The sequence below is a fragment of the Gymnoscopelus microlampas genome (assembly GCF_963454915.1).
Source record: "Gymnoscopelus microlampas genome assembly, chromosome: 12".
Classification (NCBI taxonomy): Eukaryota; Metazoa; Chordata; class Actinopteri; order Myctophiformes; family Myctophidae; genus Gymnoscopelus; species Gymnoscopelus microlampas.
In genome coordinates, this window is record NC_139949.1 from 49,494,092 (window position 1) to 49,510,065 (window position 15,974).

At 42.1% G+C, this 15,974-nt stretch overlaps 1 protein-coding gene across 7 annotated transcripts in view; it reads right to left on the reverse strand.

Annotated features, from left to right (window-relative positions):
* Nucleotides 1–910: 910 nt before the first annotated feature.
* Nucleotides 911–15,974, reverse strand: part of LOC311057089 (calpain-5-like) — a 31,523-nt gene continuing 16,459 nt past the window's right edge. For all 7 annotated transcript variants that reach the window (XM_084074015.1, XM_084074012.1, XM_084074016.1 and 4 more), the window contains exons 8-13: nucleotides 14,915–15,110; nucleotides 13,030–13,152; nucleotides 6,486–6,688; nucleotides 3,968–4,086; nucleotides 3,546–3,682; nucleotides 911–2,729 (exon numbers count right to left, since the gene is read on the reverse strand). In XM_084074015.1, coding sequence (XP_083930141.1) covers nucleotides 2,547–2,729; nucleotides 3,546–3,682; nucleotides 3,968–4,086; nucleotides 6,486–6,688; nucleotides 13,030–13,152; nucleotides 14,915–15,110 — 961 coding nt within the window. In that variant the 3' untranslated portion in view covers nucleotides 911–2,546. The remainder of the gene's footprint in view (nucleotides 2,730–3,545; nucleotides 3,683–3,967; nucleotides 4,087–6,485; nucleotides 6,689–13,029; nucleotides 13,153–14,914; nucleotides 15,111–15,974) is intronic.

Consider the following 15,974-nt stretch of genomic DNA (forward strand, 5'->3'; position numbering starts at 1 on the left):
ATAATAAATCGGTAAAATCAGGCAAAAATAAGAATTCCCAGCAAGCACAATGACGTCATGATGACGCCCGGTCATCACCCCGGTGACGTTCAGGACTAGGCCAGATCACAGCCCATATGGGGATGATCTTTACGTCATTTACAGGACGTCATCACCGGGACATCATATGGACATTTGGACAGCAATTTTGGGTGATGAGAAATGTGTTTAGATGACGTCCTGGAAGTGACGTTTTTGTGGTCAGGATTAATTTTGGTTGAAATCAGGTGATATTCTGGGCCAGATCTGACTTGTCTTGGTTTGACTTGATCTAGCCCCAATCGAGACGTCACTTATTGGTCCGGGTCCTGACTGTGCTTGCTGGGTTAAATAACATAACCCTAACCCTAAAACCGAAATAAAGTAACCAAAAATCTGAAAAAAGGTAACAAAAAAAAACTGCCAAAAAACCTGCAGCGCGCGTGCATGCGTGCCCACCCGCTCTCGCCTAGGCCCAGCCTATACTAGCGTTCTGGCTACGTCACTGAGTGATTCTCAAACTTTTTCATGTCAAGGACCCCCCCACATTAATATGTATTTGTCCGCGGACACCCCCATCTGATGCCAAGATTTCTGTTCAAATGTTTCAAAGATATTCCAAATTTGTCACAATTCTTTCAACATCGCTTTGAAAATATCTACAAGCTCAGAACGTGCCACATCATGACGCGATCTGAGCTTGTAGATCTGTTATTTTCAAATAGCCTATTTATCTTTAAAGTGGTTACGCTGATTTTGAAGCTATATTAACCCATTTTGCCCCCCCGGACCCAACTTTGAAAACCAGTACAGGTTTAAGCATTCAATATGAGGATACCTGGTAAAAAGGGGGAAAGAAATCTGAGAAAAATCACACAAGAATGTAAATAAATGTCTGTGATATTTTTTAAAAATTCATTACAGAAATGACCAAAAAAAAAGTTGAATACAAACATTTAGCAAACACGACATTGTGTAATTGTCATAATACTGGAATGGAACACAACATCACCCAACAGCAGTGGTATGGAAATGTGCTTGTGCATAATTAATGATAAACGACATATATCTTCACAAGAAGAAGCTGTACGGAAAGTTTGTTTATACAGTAAGTAATACAAAAATGATTAAATGTAACAGAAACGGACTTAAAAAAAAATAGTCGCCTCTACACTGATCTGCTCTTAATCTGAAGAGTTTGCTCATAAAATTGCTGATTGGTGACAAGCTGCGATAAAACCTGGTTTAAGTAAGTATAGGTAACGGAACGCTCATCCCAAAACACACTCGCCCCCATTTTTTTTTGCGGAACGCTCGCCCCCAGCGGTTCTTGTATTCGTTTTACTGAGGTTAAGGTTAGGAATAAGTTTAGGCATAGTTTTACTGAGGTTAAGTTTAGGAACAAGGTATAGGTTTAGGCATAGTTTTACTGAGGTTTACTGAGGAATACCTGGTGGCGACCGTTCCGAGGTCGCCGGATTTGACCCGGCCGGGGCGAGCGTGTTTTGTGGCGAGCGTTCTTGTATTCACCCTAAACTGTAGATAGATGTAGACGTTTGTGGCATGTCCTTTACATAATTAATTAGTTGGAAAGCTAACTGCAACTACAAAGAGGAACAAAACATGAAAACACAATTAATTCATTCCTCAGATCTTTTTGGGAGTGATTACAGGCACTTTCTTTGTAACGGTGTCACAAAATGTCACCGCGGTACACCTAGTGTTGTAGTACAAGATATCGCATAGTGGCAAAGTAGCCTTATACGGAATTATACTACAGTAGGCTACCGAGTCGTGTAAGATGTCAGCAGATAGTTACGTATTCCATAACATACTGTAAACCCCCTTTGGTCATATATCATACATATATCCCCTCTGCTATACCTCTGCAGTCACAGTACAACCAAGTCAGTACATTTAGCACAAAACATTAATACATCTTCTTTGTCATATCTCATGGATGCAAGGAATGCACTTTTTTTCTCCCCTCTCTCCTAAATTCCTCCTGTGGTTCATGAGGCCAGGTGGTTTAAAAATAGCAGCAAACTTGTTGCTCCAGTGGAATAATTTACTAACCACCATAAACCTAGCTTCCCTATGTTGGGCCATTATAGATATATATGGGTCATTACAGATAGAATTTTTGAAAATAGCTCACAACCCATCTCGATGCGACGAATACAATGAAGTATATACAAAATTGCATTCGGCCCACATGTTGGGAATAGCTGATATAGGGATTAAATGGTTAAGACATTAACAATACAGTATTTCATCAGCTGATTGATTTTGTGTTGTCTTAGTAAATTATTGCATCGGAGTTACAAGTGTGCAGCTACTTTTATAACATTTTCTGCTAGTTTTCCTTGGCCTCATCACATTCTTCTACAGCTGCGTGTTTCATCTATTTTGATTAAATCTGACATTTATTTCACTCATTCAACTGCACAGCCAATAGCTACATGATAACGTCAGCTGTAGCCGAACCCGTGCATCAGACAGATCAGACCCGTTGCAGTGCGGTGCGTTCACATGGCGGTGAGCTGCGTGGAGGTGACGATCTTCAGGCTGATGGTGCCGGGCATCTCCTCGGCCATCCTCTGGCCCCTCTTCCTCAGCTTGAGCCTCTGGGGGTCCGTGGTGTCCTTCACCGTGCCCGGCAGCACCACCTGGCCCATGAACTGGTCCTTCACCGCGTTGCTGTTCCACACCTTGTTATGGGAGGACGGGAAACAAAACAGAGAGAATTGTTTTCATAAACGAATGCCCTGTTTTTTTACTTTGCCGTACGACAGTGTCTTGCGAAAGTAGCGACAATGGCTGATCTACAAGCTCATAACACGTGGGGTTGTAGATCTGCACTTTTTTCTGTAAAAATGAATGAATAAACAAGGATACTGTAGCAACATTAATGAAACACTGCTACTTATGGGATGTAGGCTACTCTGGTACGTGAAACTGGAGAACAATGCCTAGCCAGGCCAATCGAAAACTCTATGCAAATGCTGGACATGAATGTTCAACCCCCAAAATACACACAGAAACTCTCTTACAAACAGAGGCATGTTCACAATCTAATTGTAACCATTTAATGACTATAAAACGGCTTTCTGAATACAAACCTTCTTCAACATTCGAACTGTGCTAATATGAAAAAAAAACGAAAAACACAACAACAAAAAAATCTAATTTAATTCGATTTTCTAGTCTTTCTCAACTGGCGACATGGGGAAGGTTTCACCAGTAGCGGACACTTGAAAAATTATTTAGATGCTTGAAAATGTCCGTGGTTACGTCTTTCTGTGGGTTTTTATAAACATTTTACTGATGAATGCATCGATTGTAACTTTTTTTTCCCATTTCCTGAAAAGTTACGGTTATGGATGTGCACGATTTCTGCCGGTCAGCGAGGATACATGATGCTCCTCCATAGGAGGAAGAGGAGGTGTGTGATACATGATGCTCCTCCATGGGAGGAAGAGGAGGTGTGTGATATGGGAGGAAGAGGAGGTGTGTGGTCGTCTTACCTCTACGGTTATAGGCTTGCGGGGCTTCTTCCTGTAGAAGATGGCTCTGGTTGCAAACTCTGGCTCCAGAGTGTCTGGATGGATTGTGGAGCGCACCGACTTCCCCTCACAGTAGATGATCACATAGGGGTCCGCACCTACACAGGACACATGGAACACAAACTCTTTCATTTCAAGGACCCCCATTTAGTGTAGAGCGAAAACAGAAGGGGGCCTAGTACAGAGACCTGTTGGACTCGGTTCAACTAAATATATAGGGTTTAAGTGGTTTAAAAGGTTGAGCATCTCTGACGTAGATGATCCAATATTGATACAAATACAGTGGTTCAATGGATCTACAGTACATTCTATATTGCAGTATTGATCCTTTTACTTAAGTGAAAAGGTTCAGTACTTTTTCCATCACTGAATTATGGGTTTACCTGCGTTGTCTTGCTTCTCCAGTCCCTCGGCTGCATGAATGTAGACGTGAGTCACCATCTGAGGGTAACCGAGGAACGCGCTCCAGCACTTTATCCTGGGTTTATCATCTGTTAGCTCCCTGTGAGAGTGGAGTAATACAGTATGTAACGTTAGCTATCAGGAGGCTCACAAACGTGGACATAATTATGCATGTTTCCATCCATATTATGGATGGAAACATGCATAATTATGTCTGGATCAGATATTTACTAACATGGTTTATATATTTGTTGAAGAGTTTGACTTATTGGTTTTGATTGAGATCTGAGAACCCATTCTTTTATTATTATTATTGCGTAATCTGTTTTGAGAGATTATGATTGAGATACTGTCACATGCCTTTTTAGCTAAGGGTAGTCTCTCAAGAAGACAGTTGGCTGCTACAGTTTTCAAATGTTTAACAACTGTACTTTGTTAAACACTGAAAAAAAGAGCAGATATCTGCGATACACTGCGTCATGATTGGTCGAATACCCTTCTGGTCTGAAGATCAGATGACGGCTTCCTGTTCTCACAACTTTTAGAGGGTAGAATTACAGACTCTTTGTAGCATTCCGAGATCGTGGAGGAGATAGTCTGGCTAAGGGTTATCTATGGGCTCCACACATTCTCTGGGGTTAGAGAACCAAGCTTTTGATAGGCTGGGTGAGAGCGGCCTAAGCGGAAGTACAGGAAGTAACTCAAGGACGATATGTTGATGCTGTGCAGAATGCAGATCTGTTTACTTTCCCCGGTCAAAAAAGACTGAAACATCCAACGGAAGTCCCGCCCTACACATTGGTTTGAATCCCCTACCTTCAGGTGCATTTGATCAAGGCGCTTAACCTCCTAATTGCATCCACATTGCTTATGATCACAAAAAAGCACAATAGTGCATCAGGCGGCATGGAATATCCTTACATTGTTACGTTGATGACACTCAGCTTTACCTGAAGATTGACCGAATACTGCGGCCACCACCAACATCCACACTGACCGGCTGCCTTGACGATAATAAAGGGGTGGATTAAACACAACTTCCTGCAACTTAACAGCTCCAAAACAGAAGCCATTCTCATCTGCAACCGACACAAGGTCCAGCCATCCCCAATAACCAGCATCACTTTTTCCATCCAGAACCTCACCTGTAGTCACCAACCTGGGTGTAAAAAATGGACCCTCACCTGACCTTCCAATACCACATTAAACACCCGTGCAAGTCCTCAGAAACATAGCCCAACTCCATCCCACACTCTCCCTGCCAGATGCAGAAAAACTTGTCCACGCCTTTGTCTCCTCAAGGCTAGACTACTGCAATGCACTTCTCATCGGGATCCCTAGCAAGAGCATCCAGAAGCTCCAGTACATTCAGAAGTTCAGTGCTGCTAGGATCCTGATGACAGTGCGGAAATACGAGCATATTACACCCATCCTCCATTCACTCTACCCTGGCTCCCCGTCTCCTCTAAGGGAGTTTACAAGGTCTCCCTCCTTACCCATCAGTGCGTGCACACCAAAGGAACCTCAAGGAACTCCTCACACCACACTGACCTCCACCTGCACCCTCCGCTCTGGAAATTCCAACACACTACGTCCCCCAAGACCAATCTCTGCACTATGGGCAACCAGCTGCTCAGCTGCTCCTCGGCTGTGGAATGCCCTCCCTGACCATCTGAGAGCACCTCAGTCCGTTAACTTTCTTTTTAACAAGGCGTTTGCCTATATGCACTGGTTCGATGCCTCTGTGTGTTTTTAAACTTTTTATTTGTTTTACTGTGTATAGTTGGAGGGAGGTCTCCTGTCACTTTCTTAACTTTGTATTTCCTTTTTTGCTTTTTTATGCCATGTAGCGTAAAGTGTGTTATAAATAAAATGTATTATTAGTATTTGTAAGAGCCATTTGAGACATACATATGATTGCTTGTTGATTGATGATGTCACCGCAGGGCTTGGTCAAGGCCAGGTTGCCTAGGTACTTAACAAGGTCTGTAATCAGCCGCAGGTGTTGCCAGTGGCAGAGGCAAACAGCTTTTGATTGTGTTTGATAGAGCTGGTGGTCTGTATCCTCTGTGTTTATTTATTTACGTATTTATTAATTGTATGCTACAGTGATTGGCACGACAGCAACAGAGAATAAAGCATTATTTATGAATTCCATGGACGGTTGGACCTTCAGTATTTGAGCACACGTCAGAACTTCCTCGGCAACCAGTATAGTGCCAGAAGTATAGGACCTTTGACACTACACTTAACAGTAGCACCCAAGTATAGGACTTGGGCGCTACAGTATAATTATTGTTAGTTGTAGTAGTAGTAGTGTTGTTGTTGTTGTTGTTGTTGTTGTTGTTGTTGTTGTATTTATTATTATTAGGGATATTGTTGTTATTATTATTATTATTATTATTATTATTATTACCCGTATTATTATTATTATCATTATTAGGTGTATCATTATTATTATTAGTGTAGTAGTAGTAGTAGTAGTAGTATTAAAAGTACCTGCATCCAGAGTCCACATCAGTAAACACGCGGAGCATGAAGTCTCCCAGGGTCTGTGGCCTGAAGGTGCTCGGGATGATGACGTAGCGTCCTTTGGGCAGCGAGCACCTCTTGAACACGGTGCGGGCGTTGATGTACATGGACGTCTCCTCCGTCTTCTGGGTCAGGATGTCGTGCATCCGGTACTTCCTGTTCAGCTCCACCTTGAAAACCACACAAAGAACCAGGAAATCACAACCTGACCCGATTAAAAGGTGCAGTAAATAAAAAAAAAATCATTTTGAAAAAAGAAAACGTGAAAATGTGTGAAAATCTTTGAATATATATATTTTTAAAGCAAACATTTGTAACTCAAATCTTTCCTTCTGGGTGATTCTACAAATGTCTTCTAAATCATAAAAAAAAAAAAAATGTATTTGGCCGAGGACCCCCATCTCAAAATATTTTGTTCCAGGGACCCCCAGAAGTAGTTAAAAATGTATTTCACAAATGTTCACTAATAAAAAAAAATTGCAGATCTACAAGTTCATAGCGCGGCACTCGGTGCCGTGCTATGAGCTTGTATATCTGCTATTTTTTAATAGCCAAAGAAATCTTAAAATGACAGATGCGTTCCCGGTCTTAAAGGGTTAAATAGCTCTATATTCTGATAGCAATCATTGCTACAGTATTGCTGCAGTTAGTTCAGTAACAGAGGAGTCTCATTGTCAACACAGAAAATGAAATTTTCAGGTCGTGATAAGATTTTTCTATAGGAGGAGAGAACTCAGTCAGGATACAGGATAAACAACTGAAATTCGAAATGATGACCCAAAGAAGTGAGCTGACAAAAATTGGAACTGGAACACAATCAAATTGAAGCTAATAAATGGGTATCTCTCCAGATTGTCTGAAATAAATGTATTTTCTGTATATGTATTATTAAAGAGCTGGAGAGACTGTTACTGAACAAACACTCTACAGCAGGGGTCTCCAACGTTTTTCAGTCCAGGGACCCCTTTGCTGAGAGAGAGATGAAGCAGGGACCCCCCCCACTACATATTGTAAAACATTGCGTCGCAGATTACATTTTTTCATAGATTTCATAGATAGCTTCATAGACTAGTTTGACAGCACTATCATCAGTGCTGTTTAAATTAATGTTTGTGTTTGTTTGTTTACACATCTATTATGTTGGATTCATGTTAATGTGTATTTTCAGATTTCAAACTTGACCTTTGTCTCTATAGCCTACATGGTCTGTCTTTTTCCCCATATGGTTGCATTTTACACTCTCAGAGTTAAATTGGTTCACATTTGTCAACAATAACATCTGCATCCTACACAGGCAGACACTGGTGTCTTCTAGATGTAATGTCTGGTGTCAACAGCAGCGAAATACTACTGACTCACTGTTTTGTTTGGTGCAGACACAGATGAATCCTTCTGCCACCTTGTGGTGGAAATGGGTTACAACATTTGAATTGCTGTGTGTATTTCCACTGGGACAGAAGACCCCAGACAGCGGAAGGCTTCAGTAGAACACAGCAGGGGCCACAGTGAACCTTTAGTTACAGACAAATAGTGCCCACCCACAGTGTAGAGAGTCTTGGATATTATTATGACACTCAATAATTAAATTAACACTGAGGATTTTACTGTTATTGAGAGAGAGTTGCTGAATATAAATATCTTGGAATCGGACTTGATATGGAATTTTCTCATTTAAATACCATATAAACAATCTTTGCCAGCAAACTGTGATGAAAATACATTTCTTTACAGCAATGGAACCAGCTTCCCTCAACGGAAAAACTATTTCCTCTTGGAAAAGGGATTGTTGAAGTAGTTCAGCATTTGGATTATGGGATGTAGATTCATAGAAATACCAGGGTTTCTCAAAGTGACTGCCGTGTTAGACCCGCTGTACTTAAAAAACAGACCTGAGTTGCACTGTACTTGACGGGTTAACAATGTAATTCAGTGGTGTTGTGCGTGGAAAATTTCCATAAAACAGGGCTGCCCTGAGCCAAACCACTGCCCCTACACACTCTTATTATTCTGCACTCCGATGTATTACTGGTGGCACAGCAGATGGTATTCACCATTGTATCCTGTATGATAAGGTGGGTCTGTCTTTTCTTGCAGAGAGGTGTAATAAACATTGGTCAGTCATCAGTCTATTTTAAGGACATTGTTGGAACTCTTCCAAACTAACATCACAATCATTCTCTGGATGTGAACTTTGGACTCCATCAAATGACTGTTTTTTATGTTTATGGTTCCCACGAGAACGGTCTGAATTTGCAAAGACAGCCTCTTAACTTAGTGCCCCAACGCAAAAAATATATATTTTCTACTAACCTGTGGACAATATGATACCACAACCACAGAATTCCCTGCCTTAATATGTAACTGATTCAACGATTTTTAAGCTGTGTATAATGTATATTATATCTAATGTAATCTCGGCATCACTGAAAATGAGTTAGAAATTAATAAAGGGCGCTGCCGCCTCACAGCTAGAAGGTCCTGAGTTCGATTCCCGCCGGCGGCACTGTGGGCTCGTCCGTGTCATCAGTGCCCATACCCTAGGTGGGGTTGGCAAAAGGGCCTTTCTGTGTGGAGTTTGCATGTTCTCCCTGTGTCCCCTAGGGTAGGTACCCTCACAAAAAAACATGCAGTATTCCTGGTCCTCCCCCTGGCCAGCCAGGGCGCCTGATGGAGGGGAAAGGAACTGGTTGGAATAACGTGTTCCTTCCACGCGCTACGTCCTACCGGGGAAACTCCCCCCCTGTCAGGTGATAAGAAGCGACCTGCTCACTCCTCATGCATTGACGGAAGTATGAGCTGAGTTTGGGGCTCTCCCCAGGCTGGCAGAGGGAGAGTACCACCCAGGATTACAGCTTAGGCAATTGGCACTGGGTGAAAAAAATGTTTACAAAAATTGTGGGATAAAAATTATAGGAAAAAAAAAACTTCTTCTGTGTAAACATACATAGAATAATGTGGAAGTATTCTATGTAGCTTCACACGTGTGTGTCCTTTAATGTCAACGACCTACATCGGTATTGAATCAACATATTCCACACTTGGCCTCACCTGACACCTCTGGTGTCTACAGTTGTTGGACAGTAAATAAGGGAGTGTGTTGCTCAGTGGAGAGATAACACAATGAGTCATTGTTGCGACACAGTTTCATTTTAGTGACTCAATGAGGATGAGATTATTTTAACGAGGAATATAGAGTGCATGGTGTGTTCTAGAAGGGGCATTTGTAGAAAACCGGTTCTTAAAGGACAACAAGCTTTCATAGCAAGCGAGCCCTTGAGCTGTAGATGACGTCACCATAATCAAACATGGGACGGATGGTCATTTGTTCAAGCGTTAATCCATTCAATCTGGGAACGCATCTCTGTCATTTTTAGATGTCTTTAGCTATTCAAATAGCAGATATACAAGCTCATAGCGCGGCACTGAGTGCCGCGCTATGAGCTTGTAGATCTGCTATTTTTTTTAAATCGTAAAAATGTGTGCACAACTTTGAATATATACCTATTTCTTAAAGCGAACATTTGTAAAATATATTGTTCCAGGGACCTCCAGCAGCAAAGATTTGAGTTGCAAATGTCCGCTTTAAAAAGGATATATTCAAAGATTTGCACACATTTTCACGATTTTCCCAAAAAATAGCCAAAACAGATCTAAAATGATCTAAAATGGCAAACTCACTGTGGTTATTTCAATAGGCTATCGTTGCTGTCAGCTGGAAACCTCATATAGCTGTTACTTTTCAGGATTCAAATAAAAAAATAGTTTTCCACTCACACATGCCATGTGTGAGTGGATCCACGTTGTCGGTCTGGCTATAGCGCCAGGCTAACCCTAAACCCCAATTAGCACTGTCTCTAACTCCCTTAAAGAGACAGCAGGGGCAGTAGCATGCCACTTGGACACAGGCCGGGGTCTGATCAGCCTCGGTCGGGTCGCCTGGAGGAGGGTGTCTGCTGTTGCAAGACCCGAAACACCCAGTGACTCCAAGTAACAACACATGATGTTTGCGCATCAGTTGATGTTTTATTGACAGATCTACAAGCTCAAAACACGTCGCATAGCGACGTGTTTTGAGCTTGTAGATCTGATACTTGTTGTCAATTAGTTGTATGAGCTCTTGTCTTGTTGGATCTTGTTTATTCGACGCACTTATTTGTTTTTTATCTTGCTCATTTGATTTTCCTAATTGTCTCATCTGTTTAAGAAAGTAGGTAGCTGATATATTGCACTTTTACCTTAGCGCTAGGTATACTCTTAGCTGCTTGTTTTAGAAGAGAATGAACTTAATACTTCTGGTGATTAGTAGTTTTGTTCCCTACCTATGTTGAATGCACTTATTGTAAGTTACTTTGGATAAAAGCGTCTGCTAAATGACTGTAATGTTATGCTATTTTTGCTGTGTGACACTGTAAAACAACAACATAAAAAAGTGAATATTATGGAGATAAGAGGTTTCTGCCCAACAGCAACATTGCTTTTTTTCCCACACGCATGCCCTCTCATGCCACCTGCCTGTTATTGACACATGGCTCGGGTCCTTGTGGTCATCTCATCTTACTTGACTTGGCGGTGCCTCTGACAGCGCGTGCAGACAGCACACTGATAAGACCGTCTGGGGTGTGTGTGTGAATTTAGCCAGGTCTCCCGTCACGTAAATCCAGACCACTTGAAATTGCGAGGTCTGGCTTTGTCACATGCAGTGATTTAAAGGGCCATATACTACACAGCACCGCCGGCCGCAATGAAATGAAATATGGAAAGTGAAATTACAGGCATGAGTTGAGTGAGTCATTTCCACTCAAAGTCAGGCTTCGTATTTCAACTCAAAGCGACGTTGGCCGATGTACAGTATGCAGCTCTATGTCTTTAATCATTCACGATTAGACGTGGTGTTGAAAACGGTCCTTTTTGTTCCCGATTATGATCCTATTATGTAACGTCTGCGTGATCGTTATAAACAGCCCGACGACTGGTCAAACGCTGTTTGTTCAAGGAATGAGCAGAAAAAGTGAAACATGGGCCAAATTCTTTTAAAACGTCGAGGAGACATGCGTAAAGAAAGACACGGCTTCAACCCCCCAAAATAAACCAACCTTGGACTGACGCCCCATAGCTCAAGAGGAACAGCCGTTCCTGTGAAAAATAAAGGAACCTTGGACTGACGCCCCATAGCTCAGAGGAACAGCCATTCCTGTGCTCAGCCCCTTCATCATCAATCCCCACCACTGGCTCCCTTCATTTCAGGTTTCATAACATCTCTCTGTGTTGTAATGCTGCCCTGGTTTTGTAACTGAACTGAAGAGGTTGATGAAATGAATGGTGTTTGTTTGCAGGTTATCTCCAAACGTTAGGATCAGATGTATGTATGAAACTCTGTGGAATGTTTGGTGGTCATGGGACAAGGAATAACTGATTCAATGTTCACACTGATTGGGAAAAAGGGGGGGCTCTGGTAGTGGACATGGTTTGTCATTAAAAGATGTGAAACATCATGAAACTTTGTAGGAAGGCTGGTTACAGGGCTAGGACTGGTGGGCGCGGCTCCTCAAAAAGACGCATAATAACTCATGATTCATTTCACGTAAGACAATGGCCGTTTCTCAATATCTGGTCTTGTCTGTACATGTCTTGTGTTCCCACGAACCTGTGAAATGTCATCAGTCGCCACCCATGTACTGTCCCAACCAAGTCAAAGCTTTGCATGTAGCCAAGAACAGACCAAATACCCGGACATGAACTTGATCTTCCCAATTTACTGAAGATACAGTGAGAGGTGACTTGTTGTGACTTCGGACAGCCAAATATCCCCAAAATGCATTTTGCACCAACCAGCTGCAAGCTCTAGCAAACTTGAGAGAACATGAATTCTCTCCAAGTTAACTTGCCGCGGATACTCTTCACAGGGACGCAAGGCCGTTCTTTACGTCCTTGGCATTGAGAAACTGCTCGTGAATCTTTGTGTGCCTCTCAGCAGATATACTATGTGAAGCAAAGTTAGCAAGCCCTGACATTATTGCTGCCATCACAAAAATTGGCTGTTGCAGAGCTCATTCCAAGCCACTGAACAATTGCTGAACATTTTCTGCCTCGAAAACTCCCCATGAAACAGCAATTAACTTTTTTTATACTTTACTTATCTTGTAGATCAGGGGTCTTCAACAGGGAGTCCGGGACCGCGGGGGTCCTCAGAGTTAATACAGGGGGGGGCCGCCAAATCTTTGTGTGATACGATTTTTTTTTTTACATTAACCACTTGAACCCTAGTATCCCTTTTCTGAGGAGAACTTTAGCCAAAAATACACAACGCCTCGCAGCGTGAGTTATAGGTGTAGAGGGAAAAAAGAGCAGCAAAAGTTTATCTGAAACACAATTTTATATAATATAGAGGGGGTCCCTGCTTCATCTCTCTCTCAGCTAGGGGGTCCTTGACCTGAAAAGGTTGAAGACCGCTGTAGTAGATTATGTTGCAGAGTGGCTCAGAGCCTATCACGATAAAAGCATCATTAATTACCTTCAAAACACAAAAGCCAACGGTGAGGTTTTCTCCTTGGCCGATCTGTCTGTGGATCTTCATGTCTCTCTGTTGTAAGGAGATCAGGACCTCATCCACGTCCTTCGTCACGTCAAACAGGTACTGGAACACAAAGAGGGGCCAACACAATGTGCTTTAGTTTAGAGCGGAAGTGGATTGTATTCATACACCATTACACCAGCTGTGGATGTCCTCTATGCCAGTGGTTCTCAACCCGTGGGTCGGGACCCCCAGGGGTCCTTGGGTGGGTTTTATACCTTTTATACTTTAGCTATTCAAAAATAGCAGATCTACAAGCTCATAGAGTGCCACGCTATGAGCTTGTAGATCTGCCATTTTTTTTTAATCTTGAAAATGTGTGCAAAGTTTTGAATATATATATTTTTAAAGCGAACGTTTGTAACTCAAATCTTTGCTTCTGGGGGTCCCTGGAACAAAATACATGTATTTTGCGAGCTAGTCATATCAGGAATGGATGTTGCTCACAGTGATGGAAACATAGACCTTTTTCACAGCAACCATATTGACATGAAATGCACGGGTGTTAACAATGCTACCAGATATACTAGATTATATTTTAGTGTAGCAGAGTCTTAACAGGGAGCCAACAGCAAGCAGCAACCCTGACTCTGACTCTGACCTGAATGGAATGGAACCTTCATTAGTAGCATGATTGCTAACACTTGTGTTTACCCTACTATTTCATGTCAGCACGGCTGCCAGGAAACAAGTCTAATTGCACGGCACACTGCTCTCAGTGACGTGCGTTTCCCATTCACTTCCCACGTTTCAAATATGTTGTAGCATCAGCTTTGCAGGTTTTAACACTTGAGATGCACCTGGTGATTCTGTTATAATCAGTGGTTCCCGTTCCCGACTCCGGTCCTCACTGGTTTTCTATCCAAATAGCCACTGATTAGCTATAATTACAAGGAGAACAGGTGACCATCTCTCCCCCGTGGCTGTAGCTTAGCTCTCCTAAGGAACTACAGCCATGGGTGAGGTCACTGATGGTGCCAGGCCAGCAGGGCCTTTTGGGTACACGATCACTTAACCGTTTTCTAAGGCTGGCACCTGTCTGGCACCAGACACGGAAAACCACCATTGCTTTTACGTTGCTTATTATGGGCTGCTAATTATTTAACAATATACAACATAACATAAAGAACAAGTCAAGAAATTGATATGAATACAAATGATAAGATACATTCTGACAATCTGGTGAGAATAGGTTTTATGCACATCAATATGCACATGTAAATAAGGATTTCTTTCTTTCTTTTTTAATCAACTCAATTGATCTCCTCAATAGCCCAATCTTCATCACCTGGTAGATAAATAAGAGGTGGTTGCCCACCCCTGTTCTGGTTCTCAATGTCGGGTCCGGGGACCACCAGGGATCCGAATGGACCCTTAAGGGTCTGTGACTCTGAGGGTGTACAAATTGAAAATACAATTTGTACACCCTCAGAGTTAAATTAAAACTAAGGATTTTGTAGTGTAGATTGGGGTATCAGAGATAAACATGAATGGTAAATGGTGCATTTATAAAGCGCCTTTATCCAAAGCGCTTTACAATGTGCATTACATTCACCCTTTCACACACACATTCATACACCGACGGTGGAGGAAACCATGCAAGGCCCCAACCTGCTCATCGGGAGCAATTAGGAGTTCAGTGACTTGCTCAAGGACACTTTGAGACTAACTCTGGGGGAGCCCGGGATAGAACGGTTCCCAAGCGGCCTCTCTACTTCCCGAGCCACTGGTATCAAATGGGGATCTGTAGCCTAATGCATATCAAACAGGGGGTCCTTGAAATTTAAACGGTTGAGAATCACTATGCTACTGTATAGGGCTGTACCTGTGGGTTCTGCAGGAAGGTCTGCTTGTGGTTGGCACAGCCCCCACAGCGGTTGAGCAGCGGTTCGGCGTGTTTGGTCCAGCTGCCAAAATGCACCACCTCGTTCCACGTCTTGTGGATGCTGATGACCGCCGTGTTGATGAGGCGGCAGATGTCCGTGTCCGTGAAGTTCTTGCACCAGTCTGTGAACGACATCCTGGAGGGTACAGACACAGCAGGGTTGATTTTGACAGCGAATATTAGTTTTAGTCATAGTCTTTTGAATAAAATTCCATTTAGTTTTAGTTTGGCGGTGCCTTGATAGGCGTCATAATGGCTGATTTTACACTTGGTTTATACTGAAAATAGCCGATCTACAAGCTCACAACGTGTCGCAGCGTGACGCGTTGTGAGCTTGTATTTTGCAGCTATTTTCTGCTATTTTCATAGCAGAAAATACCGAGTGCAACACCCGAGCGCAACCAAACATAAAATGACTTGTCTTTTAGTTACTGGATCTCTTCTCTTCTCCACTAGTCCCTTCCTAACATTTTAGTCTAGTTTTTATTTGTTGATGAAATTGTCAAGATATTTAGTCATAGTTTTAGTCATCATAGCCTAGTTTTTATTTCGTTTTTATTTAGTTTTCGTCAGTGAAAAAAGGTAGTCGACGATTTTTCTCGACGAGTCGACGAGTTTTAGTCGCCGAAATCAACACTGTTACAGAGACGCATGCAGTACATCTGTCAATGTCATAACACTGACAGACGATATAATCCATCTGAAATACTTCAGATATCTTATTTGCAAGAGAAAACGTTTTTTTAATTGAAAGTATTAGTAATAGTAATATACTAGTAATATTAATATTATGTTTACGTTTTCACATCTCTTTACACAATGGAGATCTGCAATATCTTATGTGTTTCTCTTCCCATTATTTTCTAACTACAAGCATTTGGCAAAAAATACTGGATCTACAAGCTCACAACGCATTGCAACTCGATGGGGTCCACCTACTGTACAGTAGGAACTGTATATACTGTAGGTATTTAAGTGGTTATAACATGTTAGTTGGTCT